This window comes from Garra rufa, chromosome 9, assembly GCF_049309525.1.
Source record: "Garra rufa chromosome 9, GarRuf1.0, whole genome shotgun sequence".
Taxonomy (NCBI): Eukaryota; Metazoa; Chordata; class Actinopteri; order Cypriniformes; family Cyprinidae; genus Garra; species Garra rufa.
The window spans coordinates 27,742,515-27,759,830 of NC_133369.1; the positions used below are offsets into that span (position 1 = coordinate 27,742,515).

Here is a 17,316-nt window from a genome sequence, read left to right on the forward strand (position 1 = left end):
AAAAAAGGACACTTTTCTGTGCTGATTCATTCGTTGTTATTCATTCCTCTCTACTGAGGTTCTCAAATCAAATATGGCATCTGTGGCTCAGGTTTAACATTATGACGTAAGGTCATGTATAGTCGTCAGAGACTAGACGTCATAAGGTCTGTCCATTCTAGTCAAGAACCGCCTACTTAGACAGGAAGACCTTAGTCAATCACCATTTGAGTTTATATCAACATTTAGGGATGAGGTTATCTAAGAAACATTATTCAAGAGTTGGGCAAAGAAATTCAACAAGTAGTGGAATTCTTAATGATTGGTCAATTTATGTTAAGACCTATCCACCTTATTTTTGCCGTAAGAGCGGATGTGGCCATTCGTGAATTTCATGGGTCTGGCTTCGGGTCTTATTTGTGTCCAGCTATTTTTAGCTGTACAAAACAGCTCGTTTTGCTGCTTGATATTGCAAATTTATGTGTCTTACCATATTATTTTACTGTATTATCTTAATTATGAGCACACTGGTTTGTAGTGCAAAGAGTTTTACCGTTTACTGCACGTTGTTATTCTTCTTGTTATTTCCTTATAGTGGCTAATGAACCCTAAGTCTCGCCTATAGGCTTTCTTCCGCAATGAAGAATAAAGTGGATAAAATCTTAAAACTTTGAATGGTAAAGATGTACTAAACAGGGCAAATTAGTGTTAGAGCGCAATTCTATGAAAGTGCCGATGGGAGGGGGAAATTCCGTGTGTGATTTACTGACAATTCGCACATTAAAGGGGTCCTATTATGCTCTTTTACAAAGTCTTTATTTTGTTTTGGGGGTGCACTATAACAAATGGCAATATAAACTGCTCTACTACTAATACTACTGCTTTTCCTCTCATAACCTTATTGAACACACGATTTACTAATGTTTGCGCTCGTCAAATTACTGGTATTTGTGCCATTATTTAACGCCCAAAAAAAGCATGTCTTAAAGCAGGTGGTAATTCGCGCTGCTCTGGATAGATTGCGCTGGTCATTATGGAAATGATCTGGCTGTGCATTATTTTTTGCATAATTTACATTATTACAGTAGCTTTCTCCCCAGGCTGGCACAGGCTGGTTCCGAGTTTGATGAAGTTCCGCCCTCCGACACAGCCGAACAGCTTAGACGGCGTTTCAGTACTGCCATGCCCCTTCCCAAAGCAGCAATTCTCGTGTACAACAGCGCAAGCTAGATTAAAGGGATTCTTACGTTTTAAATATAGATATTTTTCTTACAAAAACACATCGGATTGCTATAGGTGTCACACCCCCGGACTTTCTTGTTGGTTTTTCCCATATTCCCCCGCAGTTCTGAGTGTTTTTGGTTTCTCCCTTATTGTCTGCACCTGTGTTTGTAATTAGTCTGTCTATTTAAGGTGTGTGTTTTCCCAGTACTCTTGTCGGTCTTTAATGTTATATGGATGTTTTCCCCTGGTGTTCCTGTGTCTGCCTGTATTCCGTTGGATTTATTAAATATACGTCTTTTATTTACGTCGTTGTTCGTGTGTTCCTGCCTGCATCGTGACAGAAAGACCGACCCAAACAGGTTTTTTTTGTGTATTCCACCCCATTTTGTTTATCATTCAGTTTTTCAGTCTTTTTGTTTCCGTAGTGTTTTCCCCCATGGATTCCTTCCTCCGTCCTGAATTCATCCTCCTCCGGTTGAAGCAGGGGGATTTACCGCTCCAGGGTTACACATTCATGTTCCAGCTTGTAGCAAACACCACCAGCTACCCGGACGACGCGCTCTGTACATTCTATGACGCTTACCTCAACGCGTCGTGCAGAGCGCCGTCGTCCGAGGATGGCCCTCGAGCGGATTTCGCCGCATTTGTGGAGTGGACACTGGCGAGAAACAGACCCGCGTTCCCCGCCTGTTCCAAGGAGCATCTCGCCAGTGTCACAGAGCCCAGCCAGCCACCCCGACCCGCGGATTATGAGCCCTTCACAGACGGAAAGCCCGAGCCCGGAGCGACAGCAGTATGGAGTGCCGACGGGGTCAAAACTGCTGATCAGGTGCGTGAGCCGGCCATTACATCCGCGACGGTGGAGTGCTTCGTGGAGCAAGAGAGGGCTGTAGAGAGCCCCGTCCACTGCACCGCCACTGGGGGTGAGCAAGAGCACTCTGGGGACTTAATTGACTGTTTCACGGAAATACCCATCTGCCTGGATTTCCCTCCCACCCTCCCTCTTCTGCCTAAGCCTGAATCTCCGCTGGTTCCGCCCAGCTGTCCAGAGTCACCACTGGTTCCGTCCAGCCTTCATGAATCCCCGTTGTCTGCTGTCTGTCCCCTTGCTCACCCTCAGCCCACCATCTGTGCGGTGGGTTCGCCGCGGGTCTGCCAATCTCCATCGGTGTTATGGCTGGAGGATCCCTCACCATCGCCTCCAGCCTCAGAGTCCTGGACTCCACCTCGGCCCTCCGATCCTGCGGCTCCACCCCGGCTCTCTGCTCCCTCGTCTCCGCTGTCGCCCGTCGGTCCACCAGCTCCACCGGGCTCCATCGTCCCTCCGGCTCCGCCCTGGTCAGTCGTCGCCCCACCTTCGCCTCCGGCTGTGCCTCGTCGCTCCGTCCCACCAGCTCGTTGGACCTCCTCCCTCCCGCGGGCACAGCCTCGGCCCTCTGTCACTCCGGCTCCGCCGCGGACCTCCGGATCTCCATCTCCGCCTTGGTCGCCAGAGCCTTGGGTTCCGCCTTGGCCCTCCGGATCCGCGGTGTCACCCAAGATCTTCGGCTTTCCGTCTCCGCATTGGGCTCTCCCACCACCTGCTCCGCCTCCGTCGGTCGGCCCCATGGAGTCGTCAGCCTCTCCTCCACCATGGCTCCTCCCTCCATCGGCTCCACCTTGGAACTCCATGGCTGAGTTCTGGGTCCCACCTGGCTCCTCCTGCTCCAGCCCCTTCCTGTCACCTCCTTGGCTCCTCCCTCCGTCACCACCCTGGACTCCATCTTGTGTCCTCCTCCCGGGAGTCCGTCCTCCACCTAAGCCCCCTCCTAAGACTTTGTACTGTTTCCTTTTGTCCCCCGCAGTTCTGAGTGTTTTTGGTTTCTCCCTTATTGTCTGCACCTGTGTTTGTAATTAGTCTGTCTATTTAAAGTGTGTGTTTTCCCAGTACTCTTGTCGGTCTTTTAATGTTATATGGATGTTTTCCCCTGGTGTTCCTGTGTCTGCCTGTATTCCGTTGGATTTATTAAATATACGTCTTTTATTTACGTCGTTGTTCGTGTGTTCCTGCCTGCATCGTGACAAAAGGTGGCTTTTACTGACCCCCCTAGAACCATGTGAGGCACTTTTTATTATGGATCCACTTGTTTTGGACTAATGGAGAGAAACACTTGTCTATGCCGCTCACTCTATGCCATTCTAAAGCTTGGGAGTGCCAGGATAGTTTTTAATATAACTCCGATTGCATTCATCTGAAAGAAGGAAGTCATACACCTAGGATGCATGAAGGGTGAGTAAATAAAACGCTACAGTAGTGTTGGTCCTATCGTCAGCCTGCGAGATCGCGATACATGATATTATTATTAATATCAATTATTGATATTATGTGCTAATTTATTTAATTATTTACATGTCTGAAACTAGCTCCAGCATAAAGCTAGTGAAGCTGTGTACACTGTATGATGAATAAATCTCTTACCACACATTGCACACGTCTACGACATGGCTCCGACCACCGATGATTGTCCACCGATGATTGTCACTCTAGTCCATTACAGCTCCAACCCCAATTCAAACTCTCCTGCAAGTATCTTTCTAGTAACCCTTCAGACCTTGATTAGGTTGTTCAGGTGTGTTTGATTAGAGTTGAAGCAAAACTCTGCAAGGCTGCGGCTCTCCAGGACGGACATTCGCCAGCCCTGCTCTAGTCAATGCTTGTGTTTACATCCGCATATGTTTCCACCCTCTATAAGGCACACGTCAACGGCACAGCTCCAGCACGGCTACTGGAGTAGTTTGCGGACACTTTAGTCAATGTTTGCGTTTATACGCTGAAGCATCCCAAAAGCGGCTGTCCATGCAGCATCACTAAAGTTAGGCGAATCCCCCACCCTCCAACGATTTGAATTTCCAAAGGCGGGATTTATTTGAATTATATTCTAATGGACCACATTGTGATGTCATAGCATCCAGAAAACAAACGCTGAAGTCCAAATGAGCCGTTCGTTGTATTTCTTAAAAAGGAATTTTTAAAAACTAAATATCTCCCTTTGGAGTGGACTTTGAGATTTGTAACTTTGTAGATGTTTTTTTATGCTTAAACATACACACCACACACTGGCTAAAATTCAAAAAGTGAAAAAGCATAATAGGACCCCTTTTAAAGAACACAGACGCAGCCAGATCATTTCCATAATGACCAGCGCAATCTATCAAGAGCAGCGCAAATTACCACCTGCTTTAAGACATGCTTTTTTTGGGCGTTAAATAATGGCACAAATACCAGTAATTTGACGAGCGCAAACATTAGTAAATCGTGTTGTGTTCAATAAGGTTATGAGAGGAAGAGCAGTAGTATTAGTAGTAGAGCAGTTTATAGCGCCATTTGTGGACGAGGTTATCTGAGAGACATTATACCAGAGTTGGGCAGAGAAATTCTGAGAAACAATCTGTAAATTTATTTGAAGATCTATCCACCTTATTTTTGCTGTAAGAGTGGTTGTGGTCATTTGTTAATTTCATGGGGCTTAAATTACTGGCATTTGTGCCATTATTTAAAGCATGTCTTAAACAATTTTGCACTTGTTGCTAGGTGGAGGCACCGCAGAAAACAGAGAGCACGAAGAACACATTATTCGAACTTATCTTTTGCCAAGCCATGGTATTTTTCATTTGCTTCAAATAGTTTTTTCTTTTCATTTATTTTAATGTTTTACAATTAAATCCAAAATTCAAACTGCAATTATATTTTCTACCTGCCACCTCAGCATAAATTCATGGATTACATTGGAATTTGTAAAAGCATTCTCAATTGGAGTAATATGAACTACAAAAATTGATTGTATGGTGCATTTTTTTTAAAGAGCAAAGAAATTAGACAATGACAAATAATTATGGAAAATAACAGTATACAGGTTTGTGATTAAAAAAGTTTAGATAAAAAATTAACATTATGCAAATATAATGACAATAATAATGACAGGATTTTGTGGAAATTAATTAGCATAATAAACTAGCTTTTACGCTCATATATTAATATTATATTTTTAAGTTTTTAGTCATTTTAATTTGTTATGCGTTTTTGTCATTTTTATTAGATTTCATTTTTGTAATTTCTATTTAGCCTTAATTGTTGGTTATAAGGGATAGTTCATCCAAAAATGAAATTCTGCCATGAATTACTCACGTCATGTCGTTCCAAAGACCTTTGTTCATCTCCAGAACTCAAATTAAGATATTTTTGATGAAATCTGAGAGCTTTCTGACCCTGGATAGACAGCAATGCAACTGACACATTTGAGGCTTAGGTAATCTCATGAACGCATCGAAGACTGACAAGGAAGAGAAGAAATTCTTCTCCTAATATTCTTGTAGGTACATAATATTACGGTTGAACCACTGATGTCACATGGACTATTTTAACAGTGTCCTTACTACCTTTCTGGGCCTTGAAAGTGTCAGTTGCTATCTATGCAGGGTCAGAATAATAAAAGAAGGTCTTACGGGTTTGAAACGACATGAGGGGGAGTAATTAATGACAGAATTTTCATTTTTGTGTGGACTATCACTTCAAAGTTTTAGTCACTCAATCCCTCAAACCATCTAATTGACCACTCCTAATTTCATCTGCTGTTCTTTTTGTCTTCCAGGTGAGTGAGGACTGGAAGTACGTGGCCATGGTGATTGATCGTCTGTTTCTCTGGATCTTTGTGTTTGTGTGTGTCTTTGGCACAATCGGAATGTTCCTTCAGCCTCTGTTCCAAAACTACACAGCTAAAACTATCACCAACACACCCGGCTGACTAACCACCAACCCCCGCCACACCAATGGACGCTACCCACCATCAGTTGCGGCGGGAGGGCGAAGGGAGGAGGGGGGGGTCTGCCGAAGGAGAGGGCAAATGTCACTCTGGACTAACGTTAGGTTTGTACAAACCTTTTTTGGAATATCACACAGAGTGGGGATTTAGTCCAGGATTCTCGTTCAGGCCTCTCGTCCAGTCCACCTTCCCCTCCTTTTAGGTGAAAAACCACACAAGCCAATCGGAGAGAAAGGAGACACCTGTTTACTTTGCTCAGCAGCCAATCAGCACTCGTCTCTGCAAATACAAAGCCATTCACCGCCCACAACGAGCAGTCTGCTTCCTCACGAGTTACATGACTTCCGTTTGTTACTTGTACATGCAAGCTAACCAGACGGGGATGAACTCAAATGTCAGTTTTAACATCAGATAACATCTGTCTTATTTATTTCTTATGGTCTAGAAGCCTATCATGATTCAGTATCGCAAATACAACAATGTTCTCATTTCTGTGCGAACACATGAGTGTCTGGTCCTTCGAAATGAACTTTGATGCGGTATTGTAATATTATTAATATAATAAATGTGTGAATTGTATTACTACAACACACAATGTAAAGAAGGAGGATGCCTGGTGAGATATGAGTGACAATGACTGTGTTTAAAGACTAAAGGTGTTGTGGTACTTTAAGTCAGTTGAATTTGCCAAAATTGGGGATCCACTGATAGTCCCTGTGGTGCAGGACAGGGTCCCCCCCCCCCATAACCCCTTGTGATTTTTCAGTACAAAACTGAACAGATGAGCTCTGAGCTGAATGAGTCCCTTCAGCCCCTAAATACTTTACGGAGGTCTGCAGAGGTCAGGCAGACTGGCTAATGCATAAACAGATGAGTCTTAAAGAACCCAGGAGTTTAAAATGAAGAGAATGAAAGGCCAAACTGACATGAAAAGTTTTCTGAGCAGTACTGCATTAGTATTAGGCCTCCTATACTCGCTTGTATTTCATCCTCTTTATGTCTTTCTTCTCGTCTATCTCTCCTGTTCCCATCAATCCTTTCACACCACATTACTGCCTCCTCAAAAACACATAATAGCTTCCCATGAAAATACAAACCATTATACTATTCTCATATTCAAAAACACATTTCAGGTTTATTGATTTTATGTCATTATTTACTGGATGTAAAAGTCAGTAAGTGACGTGCTTGCAAATTGGCAGATTTCAGAACACTTGTCATTCCCAAATTCTTTGCTTCTTGTTTGTTTATTAAGTACTTTGGCAAATTTGGTTATGATTTTAGCTATTCACAGAAGTACAGTACTCTCAGCTCTATTTAACACATCTTATTTACTAAATATCAAATTATATATAGTTGAGGTCAATGTCTGCATACACCTTGGAGAATCTGCAAAATGTTAATTAAAAGAAAAATGACCTTGTTCAAAAGTTTACATACACTACATTCTTAATAGTGTGTTGTTACAGAATTATCCACATCTGTTTTTTGTTTATTTTGTTTTTTAGTGACAGTGATAGTTCATGAGTCTCTTGTTTGTCCTGAACAGTTGAACTGCCTGCTGTTCTTCAGAAAATGCTTCAGACCCTACAAATTCAGTTTTATCAGCATTTTTGTGTATTTGAACCCTTTCCAACAATGACTGTATGATTTTGAGATCAATCTTTTCACACCGAGGACAACTGAGGGACTCATACGCAACTATTACAGAAGGTTCAAACACTCACTGATGCTCCAGAAGGAAAAACAATGCATACATTTGGAGATCAGGGTAAATTGAAATTTTTTTGTCTTCTGGTAAGCATTTAAGTATATTCTGTAGCTTCTAAAGGACAGTACTAAATGAAAAAAATATGATATTTAGGCAAAATAAGAAAAATGTACACATCCTTATTCTGTTCAAAAGTTTTCAACCCCCGGCTCTTAATGCATTGTTTTTCCTTCTGAAGCATCAGTGAGCATTTGAACCTTCTGTAATAGAGTCCCTCAGTTGTCCTCAGTGTGAAAATATGGATCTCAAAATCATACAGTTGTTGAAAAGAGTTCAAATATACAAAAATGCTGAAAACCAAAGAATTTGTGGCAGTTTAACTGTTCAGGACAAACAAGGGACTTATGAACAACTATCACTAAACAAACAAACAAACAAACAAACAAACTGTATTAAGAATCAAATGTATGTAAACTTTTGAACAGGGTATTTTTTATAAATTCAACTATTTTCCCTTGTGGATTATATAAACATCCTTTATGTGAAATATCTTATTCAGGTCAGTACTAAATAAAAAATAACATGCATTTTGTATGATCTCTCTTATTTTGGTAAAATAATTATTATTTTGTAGATTCTGCAAGGTGTGTGTAAACTTTTGAACTGTATATACACTACAATTTAAAAGTTTGGGGTCTACATGTCACATGATCCTTCAAAAATCATTATAAAATGTTGATGTGATACTCAAGAAATATTTTTTTAGCAATGTTGCAAACAGTTGTACTGCTTAATATTTTTATTTTTATTTTTTTTAAGATTGTCTGATGGTTATAAAGTTCAAAAGAACAGTATTGATTTGAAAAATAGACTTTTTGTAACAATGTTAAAAGCTTTCCTGTCACTTTTAATCAATTTAATGCTAAACATAAGTATTAATTCCTTTTAAAAATCTAACTGACCCAAAACTTTTGAACTGTAGTGTACAGTATATTATATACATAACCTAGTGATAATTCATAAAAACATAGTAAGGCAATATAATTGCAAGCTATTTCCTCTGCTAATTCTGCCTCCATATCCTACTTCCTATTTGCATATCATATTTGACCCTTATGAAATCAAGGGTCACCTGCTGGCAGTTAAGACTTTAAGTGTGGATTTCTCTATCAGTTTCATCCATACGGTTCATTAAGCAGGGAATCTCCAAAACTCATCTTTCAGAAAGCAGATTATGCAAACATGCTCACCCATGGATTCATTTTTTTTTCTCGACTATATTTCCTGAGCGCTTCAAATGACCTCACACACATGCTTTGCCTCTTGACTCTTTCTTCTCCTCTCATATTTCCCTCACCAGCAGTGCTCTGCAGAAAAAGGCCTATTACAAACCACAAAGCTGCATAGTACAGCTGCTCCGTTACATTAACATATCTCGACCGTTAGCTTTTAAAAAATACAACTGCATAAGGGTGAAAGTCAAACTATGAATGCATTACTTTTGTCTTTGTTTGGGCTCCAAGTGGCAGGAAGTCTCCAGTGATTCACAATGTCTGTGACATCAACTACGGGACATAAGTCAGTGTTTGCCAAACAAGGTCGTGCCTCTGTTCATTAAAGCATTCTGTCCATGAGAGCAAGCAAATCGGCTTTCATAACCATAAGTGCTTAAGTCTCTCTAATTCATCAGAGGAATAGCAGAATGAAGAGAAGAGACAAAGGGAGGAGTGTATCTCCCTATATATGTAATGCCATGTCACGATCAAGTCAACCTATTCAATACTGCAATAATCCAGAAGTGTGACGTCACAATGATTCTGTGTCAAAAAATGTGTGTTGGCCAATAAGAGTGCACCGTCTTACTCACACTTATGGCACTTAAAAGCCCGTCTCCTTTCCTCACCTCCCTCCTTTGGCTGACCGATCACATTTATCCTGTCAAATAAAGATTAGAAATTCATCATCTTGTGGTTTTGACAATTCTTGGTCTTTTTGCACAAATAACACTCAAAGTCAAAAGTTTGCACTTAATACAATCTCTTTTTCATTTCTGTTTAAATTCTCAAACAAGATGGCCGAGAGGAGTTTTTAATTAGCTTTTGTGTTCTTCTGCTGCCCAAGGACTTCCACCAGTCTCAAAACTCACATCCGTTGGCATTGCCACCTCCTGACAACATAATAAATTCATGTCTTATTTCAAGTTGGCTGCGCATCCTCCTTTACGAAAGCTCTTCAAGCCAACTTTTCACGAGAGCAGTTTAGAGAAAGGAAATGCACGTCCGCATATTATATTAATGTGACCTTCAGATTATGCTACATAAAACAGGACCTTGCTTTTGCATGTTCCTACATCCCTGGTGACAAAAATAGTGAATGCTTCATGTAGAATGCAAGAAGATATAATTTTGTTGAATAATAAATGAGCATTGCCAGTCTTTCCTAAAATGAGTAAGCGACTGTCTGCAAAGATTTCTGGACCTTATCTGAGACCTTTCCTGTCTTTTAAAGCTCATCTTTGATTCAATACTGCCCTCTAACGGTCAAGACATTTCATATTCAATCAATTTAGTTTTATTTTAAATGGCATATGATTTTAGTCGGCGAAATATCATTTTAGTTTAGAGAAGGTGCAACAGAATTAGGTACAACATGTACAGGCTACAATATCCCCAAAATACATTGATAAACAGTTATTAAGCAATATTAAGGGAACATATGGTTCAAACTAGAACAAAAATCTACTGAAAAATGAAAACTGAATACGTAGTTCTGCTAATTTATGCTGTCTAAACCTCGGAAAAAACGTGTGGAAGCTGCTAAATCAAATAAAGAAGGACTTTGAAAGCAGGAAAGGGCGCAATATTGTCAAACTAAAGTTTAGCTGGTAAAGATACCTATGAGTATTAATTAAGATATTAGCCTAATATTTTACCTACCTGAGAGGAAATGATAAGAACAAACACGAATGTTGTCAAGATTCTTGCCCTTGAAATCCTGGTTCAGTTTGGCCAACCACAAACACATTTTGTTCCTCAGACAGTTTTGTATGGCAAGCTGTTTTATCCTAAAATATACTATGCCTTACTCGTCGTAATTGCATTTTTACTAGTACTGTAACAATTAAATTAGAGAGCTCTATAATTCAATTCCTGCTAGTAACAATTCCAGTTACAGAGCTCTCTAATTCAATTAGAGTCTCCATTGACTTCCATTCATTTTTAATTACAGAGCTCTATAATTGAATTTTTACTAGTAATAATTCCAATTAAAGAGCTCTCTAAGTCAGTTTTTACTAGTAAGAATTCTGATTAGAGAGCGCTCTAATTCAATTGTTTCTAGTAAGAACTGAATTAGAGAGCTCTTTAATTTAATTACAGAGCTCTGCAATTAAATATATCTTTAATGTATTTTTTGCACCTAAGATTGCACCTAAATCAACAATTCATAGGATCATCAAGAACTTCAAGGAAAGAGATTCAATTCTTGTTAAGAAGGCTTCAGGGCGTCCAAGAAAGTCCAGCAAGCACCAGGATCGTCTCCTAAAGAGGATTTAGCTGCGGGATCGGAGTGCCACCAGTGCAGAGCTTGCTCAGGAATGGCAGCAGGCAGGTGTGAGCACATCTGCACACACAGTGAGGCCAAGACTTTTGGAAGATGGCCTGGTGTCAAGAAGGGCAGCAAAGAAGCCACTTCTCTCCAAAAAAAAACATCAGGGACAGATTGATCTTCTGCAAAAAGTATGGCGAATGGACTGCTGAGGACTGGGGCAAAGTCATATTCTCCGATGAAGCCTCTTTACGATTGTTTGGGGAATCTGGAAAGAGGCTTGTCCGGAGAAGAAAAGGTGAGCGCTACCATCAGTCCTGTGTCATGCCAACAGTAAAGCATCCTGAGACCATTCATGTGTGGGGTTGCTTCTCATCCAAGGGAGTGGACTCACTCACAATTTTGCCCAAAAACACAGCCATGAATAAAGAATGGTACCAAAACACCCTCCAACAGCAACTTCTTCCAACAATCCAACAACAGTTTGGTGAAGAACAATGCATTTTCCAGCACGATGGAGCACCGTGCCATAAGGCAAAAGTGATAACTAAGTGGCTCGGGGACCAAAACGTTGAAATTTTGGGTCCATGGCCTGGAAACTCCCCAGATCTTAATCCCATTGAGAACTTGTGGTCAATCTCCAAACTCCAAGAAGTGAATATGAAAGAATGGGTTGATATCAGTCAGGATTTGGCCCAGAAGTTGATTGAGAGCATGCCCAGTCGAATTGCACAGGTCCTAAAAAAGAAGGGCCAACACTGCAAATACTGACTCTTTGCATAAATGTCATGTAATTGTCGATAAAAGCCTTTGAAACGTATGAAGTGCTTGTAATTATATTTCAGTACATCACAGAAACAACTGAAACAAAGATCTAAAAGCAGTTTAGCAGCAAACTTTGTGAAAACTAATATTTGTGTCATTCTCAAAACTTTTGGCCACGACTGTACAGCCCAAAACATGACAATTGACCATTTTCAGCATTAATAATCAGCAAAGTAAGTTTCGCTTCAGTGGCATTGTTTAAGTTCAGTGCCACCAATTAAAGACGAGTCGTGAAAACACGCCAACGTATTACTATAATCTTAAAATAAAAATAACCTTTTCAAATTAGGTTACTTTCACTGAGCCCTGTCACTGTGAAGCAACAAATATGTAATCATAGAACTATATGCAGTTCTCCATTTAGAACGAGTATATGAAGTTTGGTTAGCATGGTCTGTAGTAGCAGACTTTACTTCATGTCAGGGCAACAGCTCAATAAACAAGAAATAAATATTAACTGATATAAATTGTAGAGACAATATTGTCTTTGCTCTATTTTGCTAAAGAAAACTGTTCCAAACAAAGTCATGATGTACCTCTCTGCAGCAACACAGCCCTGTTTCTTTACCAAACAAATTTGCATTTTTAACAAGTCGCTTCTGCTTACTGTTAGGTCTAATTTTATTTTCATATTTAAACTATCATTCTATTAAATTTTTTCCTATCATTTTATATTTCTATATTCCAGTATTCCATAACATTATTCATTAAATTTGTAGGTGCAGTTGAAATGCATCCACAAGTGCTAGAATTTAAAAAATGCAGGTTGTATGCATTTCTTTATCATTTTAACGTGTCAAAACTTTAATCAGTCCAATATTTACATACCACCATGTACAAGACATATCTAATTATAAAGTTCTTATTTAAAAAATAGCCTATTAGAAACATGAATTCTGGCCACGAATAATAAACTGCAATAGACTGGACCATGTGATGCATTTTTTGAAATTTGAAAGTTCTATTTTAACTATCTCAGTGTATCTGCTGCAGTTATGACATCACCTGATTTAGAACATCTCACCTAGGATTGCAACTTTCTCATTTTGTGGGTTGAAGTTTCGGCGTATTGACTTATTGATTGCTATTTGACTATTTATCCAGTGACAAACTTTGTTTGGACAATGGGACTACTTTCGCGATTGAAAAAAGTGTTTGAGAAGGAGTGTGAGCAAGAACCATGTGTTCTTCTCAAAAACACCACTACCACAGCGGATAACCATCCATCTCATCGGCCTGATGAGGCGCCTGTTGTTGCTAGTGGTACTGATGGAGAAAAGGAGGCAGAGGGAGAGGTGAAAAAGAAAAAGAAGAGCTTCTGGAGGTGGCCCGCTCTCCACTTTTCTCGCCGTAAAGCTAAATATGATCTGGCTGAGGCTGAGAATAAGCACCAGGCTGAAGCTGGATCATATCGGACATCTAACGATGGTACAATCACATCATGTCATGTTTTGATTTTAGGCTTTATGGGATTCTTCTCTCTAAATGTATGAATCACTGTCCCAAAACACTGAAATATTTTATTTTTGATCAGAACATGATCTGAGAATAGATTTATTATGTGTCTTTACCAAACCAGTCTGATGTTGGAGCTTAAACAAATCGGTGCACATTGTTTAGAGAAGTTTAATTTAAGATATCAAGTCAAAGTGCACCTAAATGAATAACCACTCTAATTTGAGTATGTGATATTTTACTGATTTATTTTATTCTGTTAATATTATAGCTCCAGCTTCTAAAGTCCACCCTGCTGTCGAGGAACAGGTGGAGCAGGACGTCCCAGACAAAGGTAAGAATAATTCATCCATGAGAATAAGACAATGTTATTATGAATTATTAACACTGTAAAAAATCATATGATCAATCAGTCATGACAACTTGTGTTTTATTAACTGCAATTGTTTACATTTCAATAGGCCACATCCGCAGCAGTTATAAAATCGGCCCAAAACTTGGTCAAGGCGGATTTGGCTTTGTCTACAAAGGGACTCGCTGCAAGGATGGACTTGAGGTTTAATTTTTTTTCTTACTAAACTTTGCATATCTCTTCAAAAATAATGTCTGGACTAATACGACTTCTGTATGCATTCTAATTGTGATTTTTTTTTTTTTTTTTTTTTTTTTGTTGATCAGGTGGCTGTGAAATTTTCAGTAAAGTCACCAAACATGCCATACATCAGAGTGGTGAGTAGACTGCAGTCTCTATATTACTACTTCTCAGTCACTGTTTTCAATTTATAACATCTTATATTAATATTAATCACAAATTACAAGTAGAAAAACTGTTCTGATTTGTGGACCAAGTCATTATTTGGGAAACCATCTCCATCTAAGCGTCCCATTTCCTTTTTTTTTAGCCTGATCATCCAGCAGCCATACCCATGGAGATAGGCTTGACACTCATGGCTAATAAGAGCCCCAGAAGTCCTCAGATTATAAAACTTCTGGACTGGGAGGACAACGAAGACCACTACATTATGGTCATGGAGCGACCCATGCCCTGCATGGATTTAAAAAGTTTTGTGAAGCTCCACGGAGAAAGTCTCGATGAGGGGAAGGCACGAAATGTTATGCGGCAGGTAATCAAAGCCGCTAACGTTTGCGTCAAGCGTGGTGTCTTTCATCGGGACATAAAGATGGAGAACCTTCTGGTGAACCAGGACACCTTGGAGGTGAAATTAATTGATTTCGGGTGTGGTGTGCAAATGAAGAAATTTGGCTACGAAGTCTTCAGTGGTATGTGTTATGAACTGCTTTGTTAATTATCTCACATTATTGCATCCTGTGTAGTCAACATGATGTGGAAATGTATTAAAGGGGCAAAATCTTTTTCCTCCAGGCACAAAAGCATTCTGTCCACCAGAGGTCACCATGAACGGCAGATACCACACAAAGCCGACAACAGTGTGGTCGCTAGGGATCCTCCAATTTATGATAGTGTGCGGATATTATCCCACTGATTACGACCTGGATCTGATCAGTAAGAGGAGATGGACCAGACCTGGCCTTTCACAAGGTAAGTCACAGAACAATCTGTATTCTAAACATACAAAAAAGACCTACAACTTGTAAGGTGAGCAGGTGTAAAGAATAAGCTAATAAATCAAATGTCTTTTTGCACAGAATGCTGCCAGATGATTTCTTCATGTCTGCAATCTGATCCACACCAGAGGATCGATCTGGAGAAAATGCATCTCCATGACTGGTTTCAGTAAGACACGAAGAACCTTAGAAAACAACTCCTGCCCCAGCCACCCTGTTGTTTTCTATCTTCAGTCAGCTTTGTGTCTGGCGGGCTGACATGAGAGGACTTTCCATCCCTCCACTCAAGCCTTAGCGTCTTGCGGGGCTGGCATGTCCTGGTAGCGTCTGGCACCTCGACTTGAAGCAGCAAAACTTGCGACTGGCAGTCCTGCTTGCTTATAAATGTCTAAATAGTAGTTATTTGTAAAGATAAGTGTATAAGTTTATACGATGTGTATGAGATAATTTAAGTAGATAATTATATAAAAATATAAGAAAACTTTGAAATGTGTAATAAAAAATGTATAATTTTAAAAAAGTTTATAAGAGAGTTTGCCTTGTTTTTTGAGGTGTCTGAGTCATATTAGAGGATTTGTTAGGACATCCAACATAGAAGGTGCTCATGGTATATAATGGATCATACAGTTGTGGAGGTATTGCAGAATTTTATGAAACTTCTTATGTGTTCTCAGAATTAACATCAGGTTGTTAAAATGGCAATCAGTTAACTTATATCTTCACAATGCCAATGCTTTGCAGAAATAGATTGCATAAGATCAACTGATTCCAGGACACTGAAGGAATCAGAAGAATTTTACTGTGAATTTTTATTTGAACTATGATGTTCTACCCAATTCATTTTGGTGCTTCAACAATTCATGAAACTAAGCATGTTTCTTCAAATAACTTGATCTGCATATGGACATGGTTTGAGAAGTTTTTCCTTTGTGCACACATCATATAGACATGGTATTCATATTGGGTCATACCAGACAAATATAAAAATGTGTATCTGTTAAACAGTTTAATAGATCAAAATTATTTTGATAACTTTTTGCCAGCAAGGTCTAGAGCTGCAAAATTTGGTGATCTGACAAATTATCTAGGAGGAGTTCAAAAAAGTAGATTTTTAATTTTAATCAAAATAAAATGGCGGATAAAGTTTATAGATAATCATAAAGAATAAATTTACTCTTGTTCAGGGTTAAAGCAGGGATTACAGTTGCTGAGTTATTAGCTAAAGCCATTTTTAAGTAAAATTCTGTAGACTTGTTTTGCCATGGTGTGAGAATGTATTTTTGTAAAAAAAAAAATTCGAATCTGGTGCGCATGAAATATTTTGTTTGTTTACATCAGTACAGCTCAGTGAGCGTGTAATGCAGGCCTACTTAGAAGAAACGCTACACAACCCTTCCCCATTGGATGTCGTGACTTTCTTCAATACGGTACAATATACTGTAGTTCCCTTCCGGAGGGAACTCTACGCTGCGTCCTGGTTCAGGACACTATGGGAACTGCCTTCAGCATGACCGGTTCTGAAACAAGGTATAGAATAACGACAGTGAACTTGACACTGGCCGGCGCCAGCCTATGACATCATCAACAGGCGCCTGCTAGTATAAAAGCAGGTGCCTGAGAGCACATTACCATCTTTTTGTCTTCAGAGTCCTCTGTTCTAAACGAGTGAGTATAGCGATGCCTAGAGAGAAACTGTTTAGGAAGTGTGCGGATCCGTGTCAGAGAAATCTGACACCTGATGATGCACACGACCTCTGTTTGGTGTGTTTAGGTGTAGAGCACGCGCGCTCTGCTCTAGAAGGAGCGGAGCGCGTTCATTGTGAGAGTTTCACTTTGAAGAAACTCCGTTCTCGTTTGTCTCTTTTCTCGAGGGAATTGGGACATCCATCCGCCCCACGCGGCTCGGGTCCCGCGGCGGCTGAGGCTGCCCGGCGGCTGAGATCGCGGGGATCACAAGTGGAGCTGGCTGACGAGTTTGAGAGAGGGTTTAATCTCTCGCGCACGTCAGCCGGAGACGAGAACGCGCTGCTAGCGGAAGATGTGCTGTCTCTCTCATCTTCCGATCCTGCAGCGAGTGCTCTTTTGGCTTCAAGCCTTGGCGAGCAGGAGGCTGAAATGGAACAAGATGAGCTCTCTGAGCCCATGCAGCCTGCCTGCCCCGCATATGAACAGTTGATGTCTGTTATGGGC

General features: G+C 40.2%; 2 protein-coding genes across 2 annotated transcripts in view; both read left to right on the top strand.

The window, feature by feature from the left end:
• The window catches only part of chrnb2 (cholinergic receptor, nicotinic, beta 2), a 53,788-nt gene extending 44,121 nt beyond the window's left edge, over nucleotides 1-9,667 (top strand). Inside the window, exon 6 of the mRNA XM_073846777.1 lies at nucleotides 5,832-9,667. Within this exon, the coding sequence (XP_073702878.1) occupies nucleotides 5,832-5,984 (153 nt within the window). The 3' untranslated portion in view covers nucleotides 5,985-9,667. The remainder of the gene's footprint in view (nucleotides 1-5,831) is intronic.
• Nucleotides 9,668-14,023: 4,356 nt separating this feature from the next.
• Nucleotides 14,024-15,299, top strand: LOC141343434 (serine/threonine-protein kinase pim-3-like). Its single transcript, XM_073848035.1, has 5 exons — nucleotides 14,024-14,095; nucleotides 14,218-14,268; nucleotides 14,442-14,820; nucleotides 14,924-15,100; nucleotides 15,208-15,299. The coding sequence occupies exons 2-5, from the start codon at nucleotides 14,251-14,253 to the stop codon at nucleotides 15,297-15,299; spliced, it is 666 nt and encodes a 221-aa protein (XP_073704136.1). The 5' UTR covers nucleotides 14,024-14,095; nucleotides 14,218-14,250.
• The last annotated feature ends 2,017 nt before the right edge of the window (nucleotides 15,300-17,316 follow it).

Excerpts from the sequence above, each read along its gene's own strand:
- LOC141343434 (XM_073848035.1), top strand. Across the intron at positions 14,821-14,923 it reads TGGCTACGAAGTCTTCAGTG|GCACAAAAGCATTCTGTCCA; the intron begins GTATGTGTTATG and ends TTTTTCCTCCAG. Across the intron at positions 15,101-15,207 it reads CAGACCTGGCCTTTCACAAG|AATGCTGCCAGATGATTTCT; the intron begins GTAAGTCACAGA and ends CTTTTTGCACAG.